This window comes from Lagopus leucura, unplaced genomic scaffold (assembly GCF_019238085.1).
Source record: "Lagopus leucura isolate 7727_CA_CO unplaced genomic scaffold, USGS_WTPT01 59933-0_obj-0_obj, whole genome shotgun sequence".
Lineage (NCBI taxonomy): Eukaryota > Metazoa > Chordata > Aves > Galliformes > Phasianidae > Lagopus > Lagopus leucura.
This window is the reverse complement of record NW_024967718.1, coordinates 54,359-67,783: the sequence shown is the minus strand read 5'-3', so window position 1 is coordinate 67,783 and position 13,425 is coordinate 54,359. Positions and strand designations below refer to the sequence as shown.

Sequence of the window (13,425 nt, the reverse complement as noted above, 5' to 3'; positions counted from 1 at the left end):
GGGGTTGTGTTGGGGTGTGTCTGGGAGGCTGATAAGAGGATACTTTGTCTTGGAGAGGGTGGGGGAAGGAAACGGACACAGTTGGGTTTGGGAGGTTTGGACAGACACCTGCGGGGCCATGTTGTGGAAGTGTCTTTACTTTGAGGGGTAATGATACCTGTGGAGGCTATGTTTAGGGGTCGTCTGGGGGGGGCTGTGGCATTAAACAGGGGCTGTCAGGTGGGGGGAGCAGGAGGGCTGTGCCTGCTTTATGGGGAAGACATGTGAATTTGTGTGGTTGGGATGGAGGGTGTCTCTTCTGGAGCCGTTTCTCTGTGGGCTCTCTTTGAGCAGCATGGGGCTGCCTCTTTCCAGAAAGCTGCCTTAGGGAGAGGGGACGCAGGTGGGGCCGTGCCCTTTGGGCATATGCAGAGGCAACGCTGTGTGCTACAGGGGCTGTGAGGCATTCTGGGGGGTGTGAAACTGCTTCCCCCCCACCGGCCCCCACTTCTAGGCCCAGCCCCAATTCAGCCACAGCAGGAAGCTGCGCCACGGGGAAACTGAAAGCACCGTGGCCCCCCCCCCCCCTTCCCTGCCCCACTCTGTATGTGTGTATGTGCACGCGCCCCCCATCCCCCGCAGGCTGACAAGCGAGCCCACCACAACGCACTGGAGCGCAAACGGCGGGACCACATCAAGGACAGTTTCCACAGCCTGCGTGACTCCGTGCCCTCCCTGCAGGGCGAGAAGGTGAGGTTGTGGAGCGCGGCGGCACGCCCCACAGGGACCTTTTTGACTTCCCCCTCCCTCGGCTACGCCAAGTGGAGCAGTGCTTCCTCCTGCCAACGTTGCCTGGCTCTGAGGTTTTGGTGGCAGAACCTAATGGTGCAGTCAGTGAGGGGCTGCGGGTCTCTGAAGTGGTGCCATGCGCATCCTGGGGGCCTCCACCCCACGGCAGAGCTGAGGTCTTTATCTGGCCCGTGCCTTTTCCCACTATTGCCACAGGCATCCCGGGCCCAAATCCTGGACAAAGCCACAGAGTACATCCAGTACATGCGCCGGAAAAACCACACGCACCAGCAGGACATCGATGACCTCAAGCGGCAGAACGCGCTGCTGGAGCAGCAAGGTGAGCTCCCCCCAGGAAGGGGGTACAAAGGCCGTGCCCCTCCCCACCCTGGGCTGTGACGCCCCTTGCCTTGCAGTGCGAGCCCTGGAGAAGGCGCGCTCGAGTGCCCAGCTGCAGGCCAACTACCCAGCAGCAGACAGCAGCCTGTACACCAACCCCAAGGGCAGTGCCATCTCCGCTTTTGACGGCGGCTCTGACTCCAGCTCTGACTCGGAGCCTGATGAGCCACAGAGCAGGAAGAAGCTGCGCATGGAGGCCAGCTAGGCCCCCCCACACCTGCCCCCTGGCCCCCTAAGGACTCACCCTTTTCTCCTCAAGGCTCCAGGGCTGCACCCTTGCAGCCCTCCGTGCTGGAATCCAGGGGGTCTGGGGGACCCCAACTGCGTGGACATGCCACCAGCACCCCCATTTCCTCTCCCCCCTGCCGCTAGCGAGCCCCTTTCTGCACCTCCTCCCCCCCTTCGGTTTTATATGAGCATTTCTATTTATACCCAGGGACCACTGCAGCCCTGAGCTGAGCACGAGGCTGTGCAGGAGGCGGGCATCCCCCCCAGCCCCCATTGCCCACCTGTGGGCACCCCCAGGGGGTGAGCACAGGGGGGGGGTCTCGCTATTTATTTCCTGTGTGTGCAAGGCATCCCCCTGCCCTCCATGGCATGGAGCTGCAGGGCTTGGGCTGGGTGGTCTGCGTGTGCATCCTGCCCTATGTCCCACCCCTCCAACACACGAACACCAGAAGCCGCCTCCCCACATTTGTGGCATTTCCCCACCTCTCCTCTCCCTGTAGGTGACCCCATTTTAACGCCATTCATTCCATGGATCTAAAGTATGTTGTACATACTGCTCAGAGTTGTCTTGCAAGTTAAGGCTTCCCTTTACTATAAGACTTATAAATAATAAAAAGGAAAAAAACCCAAAATGTATTTTATCCTTCCCCATGGTAGCTGTGTTTTCTTGGGGTTGGGGAGGGGGGAGCAGGGCTGGGAACCCTCCCATGCTCCTTACTCACCCTGAGGGCAGGTGGCAGCTCTGCTTTACGGCCCCCCAGCTCCTTTTTGGTATGGCTAGCACCCTGAGGGCCTCACTCTGCCCAGATGGGTGGAGTGCAGACCCCTACCCTGTTGCCTCCAGGCTGGGCACAGGCTGCTGCAAGAAGTGCATCGCTGCCTTCATCACTTTTTCCGGCACAATGTTGTAGATGGGATGCGTGGGCTGCTGCCAGAGTGAAGGACAAAGCACTTTGAGCCTGAAGAAGCCCTGAAGTGGGAGTCCCATATCCCCTCCCCCCCCCACCTACCAGGCGGTTTTCAGGGATGCCCAGGACCAACTCGTGGTGCAGATCTCCGCTGCCAAAGTGCTGGGCAATGGCCAACCCGCTCAGGCAGTAGCAGGTGTGGTAGAAGTCCCGTGACCTGGGGCAGGGTGGGGGGCACACTGAGCAGAGAGCCCTGGGGGTGCAGTACCTCCCACACAACTGCCTCAATACTCACTTTCCCGGCTTGTCCAGCAGCCCTCCAGCTGGACACTGGCAGCACAGCAGGATGTACTCCTGCAGCGCCGACTGGTCGAACATCCAGCGTGACATGCTGAGCGCCTCATCACCTGCACAGGAGAAGGGGGGAAAGAGGGTCTGTTAAAACACCCCAAGACCACCCCAGGGAAGCCTCTTTCTAACCGAAGGTCCTGCCGCACCCTCCAGGGCTGTGCCACACTTTGCTTCCTTGCTCAAGCTCATTCATCCCCCTTCTACAAACATGCTTCTTGGAGGCAGATGAAGCCCCGGTTTTCCCCGTTTGGGCCACTCACCCTGTGTGTGAAGGGCACGGTGCAGCAGGGGCAGCAGCCCTGCCTGCCAGAAGGAGTAGCAGCCATCCACAAGCTTGTTGCAGCGGCCCTGGAAGCCACCCTCGAAGTGCATCTGCCGCCCAGTCACCCAGTGCTGCATGGGACAGCAGGTTTCATCACCAGGAGTGGGTTTCATCACCAGGAGTGGGTTTCATCACCAGGACCGGGACCCCCCAGCACCACGGCACCCTGTGACACCCACCAGCAAGCTGCGCAGGTTCAGCAGGTGCTCCTTCTTCAGGATGACCAGTGCTGCCAGCCCACAGAAGGTGTACCCACCATGAGCCTCCATGCCTGGCACCCCGCCGATACCGCCTTCCCAGTTCTGGCATCTGCATGAGGACAACACTAAGGACAGTGACAGAGGGGCCACCCACCCTGTGCCCGCTCTGGGCCAGCACTCACCTTGCTATCCACTCGGCTGTCCCAGTGAACAGCGCAGGTGTGAGGATATTGGTCAGCGATGCCACCGCAGCAGCACAGTAGGCGCTCCTGGGGGAGAAGGGGGCAATGTCCCCTCTGTCCCCAGCCCTGGTGAGGGCTGCACAGGGTCAAAGAGGGGACAGCTCACCCACCTGACATCCACCTCACCGCCTACATGCATAAGGAAGGAGCCATCGGGCTGCTTCAGCGTGTGTAGGTACTCCAGCAGCTTCTGCCTGTGGAAGAATGCGGGTGTGTGGGGCAGCGTGGAGCTAGAAACCCCCCACACACACCCCAACCACAGCCCCACACCACCCTCCTGTACCTATCAACGATGCTATATGCTTCTTCTGTGCCAATGATGCAGAGCGCGTTGACAGCGGCGTAAGTGGGGGCAAGGTGGGGGTGCTGGCCTGGCCCCCCCCCCAAAGCCACCCTGGGGACTCTGGCAGCAGCTCAGGAACTGGCAGACACTGCAGGGACAAGGAGGACAGCTGGGGACAGGAACCAGGGAAGGACACTGGGGCGGGGTGGGCAAGAGGGTGAGGGTTCCAGGATGGCAATGAGCCTTCCCTTAGCACATCCCATAGCAGAAAAAGGTTCCAGCCACATCTCAGTGTCCCCAGGTGTTTCCAGGGGGATTCCCACCTTGGTGATGTGTCCCAACCACCTCAGGGAGCCCCCCACCCCAGGACGTGGATGCTGACTCCTGTATCTCCCCCACCTCCCTCTGTCACGAGATGCTGGCCGGCAAGAATAGGCAGCATTGAGGGCTCCACAGGACACAAAGCACCGTTGTGCTGGCGCCAGGGACACGGCGACGGCGGGAGGTGGCCCCAGAGGACAGGGCAGTGGGCACCTCTGGGAGCAGGCACACCCACGCTGAGCAGCTCTGATGTGGCTCATGGGGTGCAGACCCCTCGATGTCCCACAAGGCTAAGGAAGGACTTACTCAGAGGCGATCGACTGGGGAATGGGCTCCTCCAGCAGCTCCAGGCTGTGCAGGATCCAGTAGCAGAGCCAGGGGCGGCTGGCATCCAGACACTATAGGGACAGGGGGAACATGAGGGGCTACAGGCACTCTGGGAAGGGCAAATCACGAATCCACCACCCCGGGGCACCCCATGGCACAGGAGCAGCCTCCAGGGCAGGAATAACTCGATGACAATTGAAGGGTTCACCAGGGAGCCCTGGGGCTGTGCTCAGTACCTCATATGCTTCACCCAGCTGCCGGAGGCCTCTCTTCAGGTAGTGGAAGTGCTTCTCCCGCTGCAGGACAAACCTGCAAGGCAGCAGGCAGGGCTCAGCAGAGCCCCAGCCCAGAGCATGCTGTGGGAGCACTCACGGGGCACTTACTGCACAGCATGGTGGTTCGTCTTGTAGGCATCAAACACTTCCTGCACAATGTCCTCCACTTTGCTCTATGGCACAAGAAGTAGAGCACACAATCAGTGCCTGGAGCTGCCACACCATGCAACCTCCACTCACTTTAGGTCTAAGGTTAAAGTTTTCAGACCCCTCCCTGTCCTACCCCAGCACGCCAGGGGCCAAGGGAGCTGATGCAAGAAGTACAGATGGGGCTTCCTGGTCCCAAAGTTAAGCAATGCACCACGGTCTGGAGCTGGAGCAGGGACATTCACCCCCTCACTGCCTCACACCTGGCCCCATGGCACTCTCTGACCCTGGCACTCAGATCCCAGACCCACGGCATTCCCCGACCACTGCCTTTCAGACCTCAGTCCTTCAGGCTTTGGCCCTCTCAGACCCCAGTCTCAGCACTTGCCCCTCAGACCCAGCTCCACAGCTCCATCACAATCCCACGCTCTGCAAGCTCTCAGTTATACACCCTTTCATATCTCATGGCCCCTTAGACCTCAACCCCTCAGCCCCCAGTCCCACAGATCCCCGCTCCCTCAGCCCCCAGTCCAACAGATCTCAGCCCCAAAGCCCCCAGTCCAACAGATCGCAGCACCACAGTCCCCTCAGCCCCCAGTCCAACAGATCGCAGCACCACAGCCCCCTCAGCCCCCAGGCCCAAGGCCCCCTCCGATCCCGGCCCCCTAACCACTTCCACACCTCAACCCCTCAGAGCCCCGGGCCCCTCACACAGCAGTACCTCAGCCCCGGCCGTACGGCCTCTCAGACCCCAATCCCCCCACCCCCGGCCCCACAGCCTCTCTCCCCGCACCTGCTCGGCGGAAGTGTGTGTCCTCACGCCGTCCTCCCGCAGCCGCCGCCGCCCGCCGGGGCCGTGCGGACCGGGGCCGTGCGGGGATGCCCCCGCCATGCTGCTGCCGGCCGGGCCGACGGCGGCCGGGCGGGGACATAAGACCACGCCCCTTACGGGGTAGCCACGCCCTCCGCCGTTGGCCACGCCCACGCCGCTCTAAAGCCCCGACCACCCCGGGGCAGGCGGCGCTGCGTGGCGGCGCGCTGGCGTTGTGTGGTCAGGTGACGCCGTGTCGCAGTGTGGCCGCGGTGTCACCTCGTGGCGCTGCGACGCTCGGGCCGCGCAGGCAAACCCCCAACCCTGGGGGTGTTCCCCGGGCTGGCTCTGGGCGTCTCCACCCCATCACCCCATCCGGTGCGGCCTCACAGAGACCTGCGGACGTCTCCCATTGTCCCCACCAGTGCCCTGTGGGCCATCCCATTCTGTCACCCACGTCCCCCGCTCCAAACCCATGCGTGTCCCCACCCCATACCCCCTTCCGCATCTTCCCAGTGACCCAGGATGTCACCCAATGTCACCTCCAACGTCGCCCAGTTGCGCCTCTACACTGTCCCCTGCTGTGTCCCCAGCTGTTGCCCACATCCCCCGCTCCAAACGCACGTCCCCCACCTTGTCCCATATCCCCCAGCTCCTTCTCATGCTGCTTTCCAGTGACACGGGACATCTCCTGGTAGCCCCATTGGTGTCCTCCAGTGCATCTGCGGGTGTTCCCTGCCATGTCCCCACCTGTCACCCACATATCCTGCTCCAAACCAGTGTGTGTGCCCCCTGCACCTCCCCATGCTACCTCCTCCTGGTGACCCCCAGTGCATTCCCAGATATCTGCTGCGGTGTCACCCATGTCCCTTGGGTCCAAACCCGTGTGTGTGTCCCCAATACCCCCTTAATGCGCTGTGGTTCCTCCCAGTGCCTTGGCTGCAACTCCAGGTGTTCCCAAATGGTCCATTCCATACACCCCATTGCTACCTCTCGGTGCCCCAGGACATCTCATACTGTCCCTGTTGCTGTCCCCCACCGCATCCCTTTCTGACCCTTGCTGCGTCCTCCTCTGTCACCCACATCCCCTGCTCCAAACTCACGACTCTTCATCGAGCCCCTACATCCCCCGCTCCAAAACCGTGTGTGCCTCCACCTCGAATCCCCATGGTGCATCCCTCACTGCCTCCCCCCCCCCCATCGCTCCCGCCTCTCCCTCCCGGTGCCCGGCGCATCCCCGCGCCCCGCCCCGGTGCCATCCCGCAGGATCCCCTCCCCCGGCCCGGCGGCGGCGCGAGGCCGCCATGGCCAAGCAGTACGACGTGCTGTTCCGCCTGCTGCTGCTCGGCGACTCGGGCGTGGGTAAGACGTGCCTCCTGTGCCGCTTCACCGACAGCGAGTTCCACCCGGCGCACATCTCCACCATCGGTACTCGCACCGGGGATGCGCGGCGCCAGGGGGTGGGAGCTGGGAGACGGGAAACCGGGCGGGTAGCGGGAGCTGGAAGCAGTGAGAAAGCGGGGGTAGGGGGGGCTGGGAGCAGAGCAAAAGCGGGGGCAACGGGAGCTGGGAACACGGGGGAACCTGGAAACCGAGGGTACCGGGAGCATCCCGGCTCCGGGAAACCGGGAGTGACGGGTAGTGGGAAAATGGGAAACTGGGAGCACCGGGAGGTGGGAGAATCCGGAAGAGGAGAAATTGGGGGCTGGGAGCAGTGAGGAACCTGGAAACTGGAGAAGTGGGAGCTGGGAGAATTGGAAAAATGGGAAGATTGAAGCTATGGGAAAATGGGAAACTGGGAGCGCTGGGAGCATCGCAGCACCAGGAAACAGCAGGGAAACCGGGGGCACCGGGAGCCACCACACTGGGGACAGGGAGCAGCGGCGAGCTGCAGTGCTGGGAGCATCAGAGGGCAGCGGAAGGAGCTCCGCGGGGGTTCAGAGTGGCACAGCACAGCTATGGGCCAGGAGGGCTGAAGGGGTCTGTGGGGGGGCGTCCCCAGTCCCAGCTGAACGTAGGGAGGAAGCACGGAACCATCCCCCAGGAAAAAAAATAATGATGATAAAGCTGCCGTCCTCCCATCCAGGGGTGGACTTCAAGATGAAGACGATCGAGGTGGATGGCATCAAGGTGCGCATCCAGATCTGGTGAGTGTTTGGGGAGGTCACACCCCACGGTGCCCCCCCCTCGGGGTTCATCTGAGGCATGGGGTATGGAATGACTTCTCCAACCCCCTCCATGCCCCCAGGGACACGGCAGGGCAGGAGCGGTACCAAACCATCACCAAGCAGTACTACCGGCGGGCACAGGTAATAGGGGCATGAGGGGGAGAAACTGAGGCACGGGGAGGTCAAAGTGCTGCCTCTTCTCCCCTCCCTGGTGCCTTTCCTGCAGGGCATTTTCCTAGTGTATGACATCAGCAGTGAGCGCTCCTACCAGCACATCGTCAAGTGGGCCAGCGACGTGGACGAGGTGGGGCCTCAGAGGGAGGTCCCTTTCATTTATAGGTGAGGTGAGAGGTGCTGATGTGCTCCCTCCTCCCCCATCCCTTTTCTCAGTATGCACCCGATGGTGTCCAGAAGATCCTCATTGGGAACAAAGCAGACGAAGAGCACAAGAGGCAAGTGGCCAAAGAGCAAGGGCTGCAGGTGAGCTGGTGGGGTGGCACCCCCTGCGTGGCCAGGGCCCCCCAAAGCACCAGGACCCCCCCCCGGAGCCTCCTGCACCCTGAACATCCCCTTGTGCTCCCCCCAGCATCACCCAAGTTCTCCCTCCAAATGCTCCCCCACCTCCAGCCTCCCCTAAAATTGCCCCACACCCCAATGCATGGCCATAGACTGTGCACCCAATGGGACCGTCTGTCTGCCCCATGATGTTGAGAAATGGGGGGATGACCCCTCACCCAAAATCCTATCGGCACCGCCGAGCCCTTTGCCTCGCAGCTTGCCCGGGAGTATGGAATGGACTTCTATGAGACCAGTGCCTGCAGCAACCTGAACATAAAGGAGGTGTGTGGGGCTGAAGGCGGGTGCCTCCCACCCCATCCCAAAGGCTGACCCCATTTCCCTGCAGTCCTTCACCCGACTGACGGAGCTGGTGCTGCAGGCGCACCGCAAGGAGCTGGAGGGGTTGCACACTGCCACGGCCCCCCCTGAGCTGGCCCAGCTGGAGGAGGATGAGCAGCAGACCCCAGGGGGGCACGACAACCCCAAAAACTGCTGGTGTTGAAGCCTGGCCTCCCCCTGCCCTGCTACAGAGGGGGCATGGTGGGGGGGACACAAGGAACGGGGACTTACCCCCACTCCACCGCAGCCCCTTGGTGTTTGGGGGGGTCCCAGGCACTGTTGGCATACCCTGCAACCCTGTTTTGCACACCGTTTCCACAATAAAGGAGATACTGGAGCCCCTTCACCGGGAACGGTGTCACCTGGCGGTGCCACCATGGTGTCCCCGGCACTGCGGCAACCCGAGCAGTGATGAATAATGGAGGGAACCCACCAGTGTCCCCTTTCCTAGGGTGGGGACAAGGTTGTGGAGATGTGGAGATGCAGCGGTAACAGGGCCATGGGCACCAAGCAGTGGGCACTGGGATGGGTGGGAAATGGATGGATGGCAGTGGGAAGTGCAGGCGTTAGGATGATCATAGGCGCCGGGATGGAGGGACAATGGGATGGTGGTGTGCAGCAGGGAAGAGCTGGGCACTGGAACATGATGGTATCAGGGTAGCAGCGAGCACACGGTTGGGTAGGCAGTGGGTTGGTGGTGGGCCATTCGGGATGGTTGGGCATTGGGTTGCTTACTGGGATGGGTGGGCATTAGGATGGTGATGGGCACCAGTACATGCAGACACTGGGATTATGGTGGGCACTGGGATGGAATGACATTAGAAGGGTGGTGGGTAACGGGGCATGTGCATTAGGACGGTCATGGGCACTGGGAAGGGTTGTGCAGCAGGATGGTGGCAGACAGCTGGATATTTGGGCATTAGGATGCTGTTCCTTATTGAAACTGACAGACACTAGGATGGTGATGAGTGCTGAGATACGTGAGCATCGGGATGATGGTTGGCAGTGGGATGGGGGAACCTTAGGGCAGTGGCGGTCACTGGGATGAGTTGGCAACAGAATGATGGCCACTGGCCCTTGTGGTTATTAGGGTGGTTACGGACAGTGCAACAGTGGGCACCAGGGCAGGTGTGTTTTAGGCCACTGTCACTTCCTGGGATGAGTGAGCATTGGAATTATGGTGGGCACTGGGATAAGCCAACATTAGAACAGTGGTGGCATTAGGATAAGTCGCGGGCAATGGGACAGCACTGGACATCAGGATGGATGGGTACCAGAAGGATGACACGCAGGCAGCAGGATTATGGCTGGCACGGGGATGGTGATGGACACTGGGACACGCAGGCTTCAGGATGGTGGGCACTGGGATGGGCGTGTGCTAAGGACAATGTGGGGGCAAACACAGCCAGCACCCTGCGCCCAGCCCCAGGCTGCTTCAAGCTCTGTGCTGTGGCAGCCACATCAATAATTGAGGCCGGTGGCGCTGCCCTGGCCTTCCCCCACCCCGTCCCTGGGCAGGTGCCAGCAGGTGGGCCGGCTCTGCTTTCCACCCAGTCACAGCACAGATGCCGTCACGTGGGCACAGGTCAGCCTTTAAGGCGGGCAGGCAGGCGGCAGAGCACATCGTCACCTGCAGCCATGAGCATCCCCATCGCCAAGTCCTTCTACGACCTCAGCGCCACCTCCTTGCAGGGGGAGAAGGTGGACTTCAACGTCTTCCGCGGGCGGGTGGTCCTCATCGAGAACGTGGCGTCGCTCTGAGGCACCACAGTGCGGGACTACACCCAGCTCAACCAGCTGCAGGCACGCTACCCGCGGCGGCTGGTGGTGCTGGGCTTCCCCTGCAACCAGTTCGGCTACCAGGTAAATCCACGGGAATGAGGGGACGCGGGGTGGCGGATGATGCGGCTCAGCCCCTCGTACCCTTGCCAGGAAAACGGCACCAACGAGGAGATCCTCAACTGCCTCAAGCACGTGCGACCAGGGGGCGGCTTCGAGCCCAACTTCACCCTGTTCCAGAAGTGCCAGGTGAATGGGAAGGACACCCACCCCGTCTTCGCCTACCTGAAGGCCCACCTGCCCGCCCCCATGGATGAGGCAGACCACCTGATGGCCGAGCCCCGCTTCCTGGTGTGGAGCCCTGTGCGGCGCTCTGACATCTCCTGGAACTTTGAGAAGTTCCTGGTGGGGCCCGAGGGGGAACCTTTCCGTCGCTACAGCCCTCGCCTGCCCACTGCCCAGATAGAGCCCGATATCCAGCGCCTCCTTAAGCTGGCCAAGTAGGGCCGTACCCCCCCCCCCAGATAGCCCCTGTCCTCTGCCAGGTGATGGCCCCCTCCGAAACCCCCCTGGGGAGGGGGTCTGATGGGGTGGAGGGCTGGGGCCGCTGGGATGGGGCTGGCGGCAATAAATGAGCTGGAGGCAGCATCCAAGCCCCCTTGTTTGTGCCCCCCTTCCTGGTTTTTGAGACACCGAGCACATGGGATGCAGGAAGTAGTTGTGCACAATGGAACAGTGCCAAAGCGTGGTGGCAGCTCCATTATAGGAAGAGAGGGGGAGAGGTGAAAGCAATTTCTGCAGCCTCACAGTGAGGGTGTGCCACCCCGCCCTGCCCACAACAGGAATGAGTGCCCCCAGAGGGGCACAGCAGGCAGAGTGAGGCAACAGCCTTAGAAGGGCTTTGGGTGGGTGGGGAGGGAGTTTGGAGCAGAGCAAGCACTGGGAGGTGGGGCACAGGAGAATGACATCACCCCCAGCCTGTTCCCACCAAGGGGGGGAACAAATACAGAGTGCTTCTGCATGCAGCTCTGAGCTGTACCAAATTCACCTTTATTGCTCGCACTCCTCAGGCAGCTGCGCTGCACAGAATCGTTTCAGGGTGCCAACAGGCTGCCCCCCCCCTTGCCCCCCCCCCCCTTCTTTTCATCGGCACAAGGGGGTCGCGGGTCAGGGCTGAAGCCCCCCCCACCCAGGGTTACAAACTGCCTTCAGAAGAGTGGGGTCATCTGACGTGGGTCGTCAGGCAGGATGCTGACCGAGTCCTCGGCGCGGCCGCATAGCAGGCACAGCATGGTGTACTCCTGGAGCAGAACACAGCGCAGGAAGGGGGCTCAGGCCACACTATCCCCTCCCTCCACTGCCAAGGAAACCTGAGCTGTGGCTGACACCTGATCCCTGATTGCAATCAGATCACAACGGATTGCATTTCATCCCCCCAGGACCCTGCCTCACTGGTTGCCCAGAGCCCATTTTCCAGCACTTTGCTGCTGAATGGGCAATGAGCCAGGGAAGAGGGATGGGGAGTGTGGGGTGGCTGCTTTCATGTGTGTCACAGAGCTCCTGAGCTGTGCACCTGTGATACCGGGACCAGTGCCAGGGCTGCTGCTCACCTCCAGCTCCCTCCAGTGGCTGTGAGGGCAGGTGGGCACTAGCAAAAATGAGGGCACCCCCCAGGGCTGGGGAGAGACCACGCAGCACAGCAGAACCCCCTGACCCCTGGAGGATGTACCTGGTAGTCATCCACCACGCTGAAGGTGTACTCGTGGCGTGCAATCAGGTGGTGGCAGTTCTTGCACAGGTCTGCAGAGGAAGCCAGGTAAGGGCCTTCAGGGATGGGGATATGATGATGTGCCCAGCCCTGGCACAGTGCTCACCGGGGACCCTTGGCTTCACCTCTGAACCCACCTCAGCCCCTACACGGGGCAAAAGTCCCACCCTGGGATGCTGAGCCCCCTGAGCCCCAGGTTAGGTCTCAAAGCACCAACCCTCCCCCCCACTCCCCCAGCGGGTAATCACCCCTGTAAGGTCCCAAACCCTCAATATCCCCCTCAAGGCTCAACTCCTCCCAGTTTCCCCTTTATGGCACCGGACTCCCAATGCCCCCTCGAGCCCAATACCTAAACACTCCCTCCACTCTCCTCCCTCTCCCTAATATCCCCCATACATCCCTCCAACACCCCTCTCTTTACAGCACCAAACCCCACCAATTACCCCCTTCAGACACAAGCCTTGAGCCCCAGTTCCCCCCCTCCTGGAGACCCTGCAACACCTCCCCCCACACAAGGCAAACCCACCCTAAAGCACCAGACCCCCAACACACCCCTCCACCCCCAAAAAACCACCAAACCCCCAAGAAACCGCCAGGAGTCCCACACCCCCCTTCCAGACACCCTCAGAGCCCCCCCACACCAGGCCAGACCACCCCCCGCTCACGGTCGTAGGTGATGATCTCATCGTCGCCGTGCAGGCCGGCGGCGCGATTGCCCAGCAGTACGAAGTCCCGGCGGCCGCACCGCGCGCACCCCACGAAGTTAAGGAGGAAGGAGCCGCCCTCCAGGCACGTGGTGCCCTACGAGGGGACACCGCACGGCTCGGCACCGGGCTTCGGTGCTCCCCGGCCCCCCCCGGCCCGGCCGCGGCCTACCCACCCTCTCGGGGTACTCCGTGCCCACACAGCCCCCGCACATCACGCCGCTTCTCGCGAGACTTCCGCCGCGCATAGGGTGGCGCTTTGCGCTGACGGAGGCGTGGCCAAGTATAACCACGCCTCCCCGGCCCCCCCCCACGAGCGCACAGGGCTGAGTGGGGGCAGCTTGAGTTTTTGAGGGGTGGTGGGGTTGCTCGCAGCTACGGGCTGCCGTTAGGGGCAGCTGGCACTGTTGGGCTCCTAGGACTGGTTGGGCTCACCCAGCACCCAGGGGGGCACTCAGGACCAACGGGGGGCACCCAGGAATAATTTAGGAGGCACTGAAGGCCACTGGGGGGGGGGGGGGGGGGGG

General features: G+C 61.9%; 5 protein-coding genes across 6 annotated transcripts; 3 read left to right on the top strand and 2 right to left on the bottom strand.

Moving 5' to 3' along the window:
- Nucleotides 1–585: 585 nt before the first annotated feature.
- LOC122193268 (protein max) lies at nucleotides 586–2,027 on the top strand. The gene is made up of 3 exons (XM_042894014.1): nucleotides 586–729; nucleotides 985–1,108; nucleotides 1,185–2,027. Exons 1-3 carry the CDS (start codon nucleotides 586–588, stop codon nucleotides 1,370–1,372), a joined length of 456 nt encoding a protein of 151 aa, XP_042749948.1. The 3' UTR covers nucleotides 1,373–2,027.
- Nucleotides 1,959–5,663, bottom strand: LOC122193271 (protein farnesyltransferase subunit beta-like). Its single transcript, XM_042894017.1, is given in 13 exon segments — nucleotides 1,959–2,323; nucleotides 2,406–2,520; nucleotides 2,599–2,710; nucleotides 2,915–3,047; nucleotides 3,156–3,285; nucleotides 3,359–3,445; nucleotides 3,529–3,612; nucleotides 3,702–3,802; nucleotides 3,804–3,849; nucleotides 4,329–4,420; nucleotides 4,586–4,658; nucleotides 4,733–4,797; nucleotides 5,565–5,663. Coding segments are annotated over 13 exon segments (1,239 nt in total). The 3' UTR covers nucleotides 1,959–2,221.
- A 1,196-nt stretch (nucleotides 5,664–6,859) lies between these two features.
- LOC122193273 (ras-related protein Rab-15-like) lies at nucleotides 6,860–9,000 on the top strand. 2 transcript variants are annotated; one of them, XM_042894020.1, is made up of 7 exons: nucleotides 6,860–7,010; nucleotides 7,669–7,729; nucleotides 7,831–7,891; nucleotides 7,977–8,054; nucleotides 8,141–8,230; nucleotides 8,525–8,590; nucleotides 8,655–9,000. In XM_042894020.1, exons 1-7 carry the CDS (start codon nucleotides 6,887–6,889, stop codon nucleotides 8,808–8,810), a joined length of 636 nt encoding a protein of 211 aa, XP_042749954.1. In that variant the 5' UTR covers nucleotides 6,860–6,886; the 3' UTR covers nucleotides 8,811–9,000. The 2 variants fall into 2 exon arrangements, with proteins under 2 accessions (XP_042749954.1, XP_042749953.1); XM_042894019.1 differs by having other exon boundaries at nucleotides 8,510–8,590.
- An 872-nt stretch (nucleotides 9,001–9,872) lies between these two features.
- LOC122193272 (glutathione peroxidase 2-like) lies at nucleotides 9,873–11,076 on the top strand. Its single transcript, XM_042894018.1, has 2 exons — nucleotides 9,873–10,510; nucleotides 10,580–11,076. Exons 1-2 carry the CDS (start codon nucleotides 9,887–9,889, stop codon nucleotides 10,928–10,930), a joined length of 975 nt encoding a protein of 324 aa, XP_042749952.1. The 5' UTR covers nucleotides 9,873–9,886; the 3' UTR covers nucleotides 10,931–11,076.
- Nucleotides 11,077–11,591: 515 nt separating this feature from the next.
- Nucleotides 11,592–13,145, bottom strand: LOC122193275 (protein Churchill). The gene is made up of 4 exons (XM_042894021.1): nucleotides 13,075–13,145; nucleotides 12,860–12,995; nucleotides 12,156–12,226; nucleotides 11,592–11,727 (listed from the first exon to the last, which is right to left on the bottom strand). Exons 1-4 carry the CDS (start codon nucleotides 13,111–13,113, stop codon nucleotides 11,635–11,637), a joined length of 339 nt encoding a protein of 112 aa, XP_042749955.1. The 5' UTR covers nucleotides 13,114–13,145; the 3' UTR covers nucleotides 11,592–11,634.
- Between the last annotated feature and the right edge of the window lie 280 nt (nucleotides 13,146–13,425).

Bases quoted from the DNA above. Each gene is read 5' to 3' on its own strand.
- LOC122193273 (XM_042894019.1), top strand. From the start codon at position 6,887: ATGGCCAAGCAGTACGACGTGCTGTTCCGCCTGCTGCTGCTCGGCGAC. The intron at 7,730-7,830 runs GTGAGTGTTTGG...CCATGCCCCCAG, and splicing joins AAGGTGCGCATCCAGATCTG to GGACACGGCAGGGCAGGAGC. The intron at 8,591-8,654 runs GTGTGTGGGGCT...ATTTCCCTGCAG, and splicing joins GCAACCTGAACATAAAGGAG to TCCTTCACCCGACTGACGGA.
- LOC122193268 (XM_042894014.1), top strand. From the start codon at position 586: ATGTGTGTATGTGCACGCGCCCCCCATCCCCCGCAGGCTGACAAGCGA. The intron at 730-984 runs GTGAGGTTGTGG...CTATTGCCACAG, and splicing joins CCTCCCTGCAGGGCGAGAAG to GCATCCCGGGCCCAAATCCT. The intron at 1,109-1,184 runs GTGAGCTCCCCC...CTTGCCTTGCAG, and splicing joins CGCGCTGCTGGAGCAGCAAG to TGCGAGCCCTGGAGAAGGCG.
- LOC122193275 (XM_042894021.1), bottom strand. From the start codon at position 13,113: ATGTGCGGGGGCTGTGTGGGCACGGAGTACCCCGAGAGG. The intron at 12,227-12,859 runs GTGAGCGGGGGG...CTTCCTCTGCAG, and splicing joins TGAGATCATCACCTACGACC to ACCTGTGCAAGAACTGCCAC. The intron at 11,728-12,155 runs GTACATCCTCCA...GTTCTGCTCCAG, and splicing joins GCGTGGTGGATGACTACCAG to GAGTACACCATGCTGTGCCT.